General features: G+C 46.7%; 1 protein-coding gene across 1 annotated transcript; it reads left to right on the forward strand.

Moving 5' to 3' along the window:
• Window positions 1-7: 7 nt before the first annotated feature.
• On the forward strand, window positions 8-656 carry LOC107735337 (spectrin alpha chain, non-erythrocytic 1-like; the record flags this gene model as incomplete). Its single annotated transcript, XM_016547051.1, has 3 exons — window positions 8-73; window positions 209-364; window positions 452-656. Coding segments are annotated over exons 2-3 (235 nt in total), but the record flags the coding sequence as incomplete, so codon positions are not given.
• Between the last annotated feature and the right edge of the window lie 87 nt (window positions 657-743).

Here is a 743-nt window from a genome sequence, read left to right on the forward strand (position 1 = left end):
GGATGAATTTGCCACCAAACTGATCCAGAACAATCACTACGCCAAAGAAGATGTGGCCACTCGCAGAGATGCAGTAAGTGGAGATTAGCACCCTGAAACGTCTTTCATTTCAGCCTCGCAAGCACTTTCCTCCCTTCAATTTATTGCTGACAGAAGTGCTGAATCACTGGTAATACTATGACTCGAACCCCTTTTTTTTTTACTTCAGCTGCTGACCAGACGCAACGCTCTTCACGAGCGCGCTCAGTCTCGCCGTGCCGCCCTGGAGGACTCTTTCCATCTGCAGCAGTTCTTCCGGGACTCTGATGAGCTCAAGAGCTGGATCAATGAGAAGATGAAGACTGCCACTGATGAGGCCTACAAGGTATGTTGTCCTAGAGTTGTTTTGCAGATTTGGAATCATTTGTTTATTTTTCCTTCTTTCTCTCACCCTCTATTCCTTCTCTTTCAGGACCCATCCAACCTGCAGGGGAAGGTGCAGAAGCACCAGGCCTTCGAAGCTGAGCTTTCTGCCAATCAGAGCCGCATTGATGCACTGCAGAAGTCAGGCCAGGAGCTGATTGATAGGAAACACTACGCCTCCAGCGAGGTGTCCACCCGAATGGATGAGATCAGCTCTCAGTGGAAGAAACTTCTAGAGTCAACTGAACTCAAAGGTGAGAAAATCTTCAAGAAACGACTAAAAACATCTGTTCCATCTTAATTTGACCCTCTAACTCTAGCACTTTCTATTCTATTTTAAT

Source organism: Sinocyclocheilus rhinocerous, unplaced genomic scaffold, assembly GCF_001515625.1.
Source record: "Sinocyclocheilus rhinocerous isolate Xijiao unplaced genomic scaffold, SAMN03320098_v1.1 C35985202, whole genome shotgun sequence".
In the NCBI taxonomy this organism is placed as follows: Eukaryota; Metazoa; Chordata; class Actinopteri; order Cypriniformes; family Cyprinidae; genus Sinocyclocheilus; species Sinocyclocheilus rhinocerous.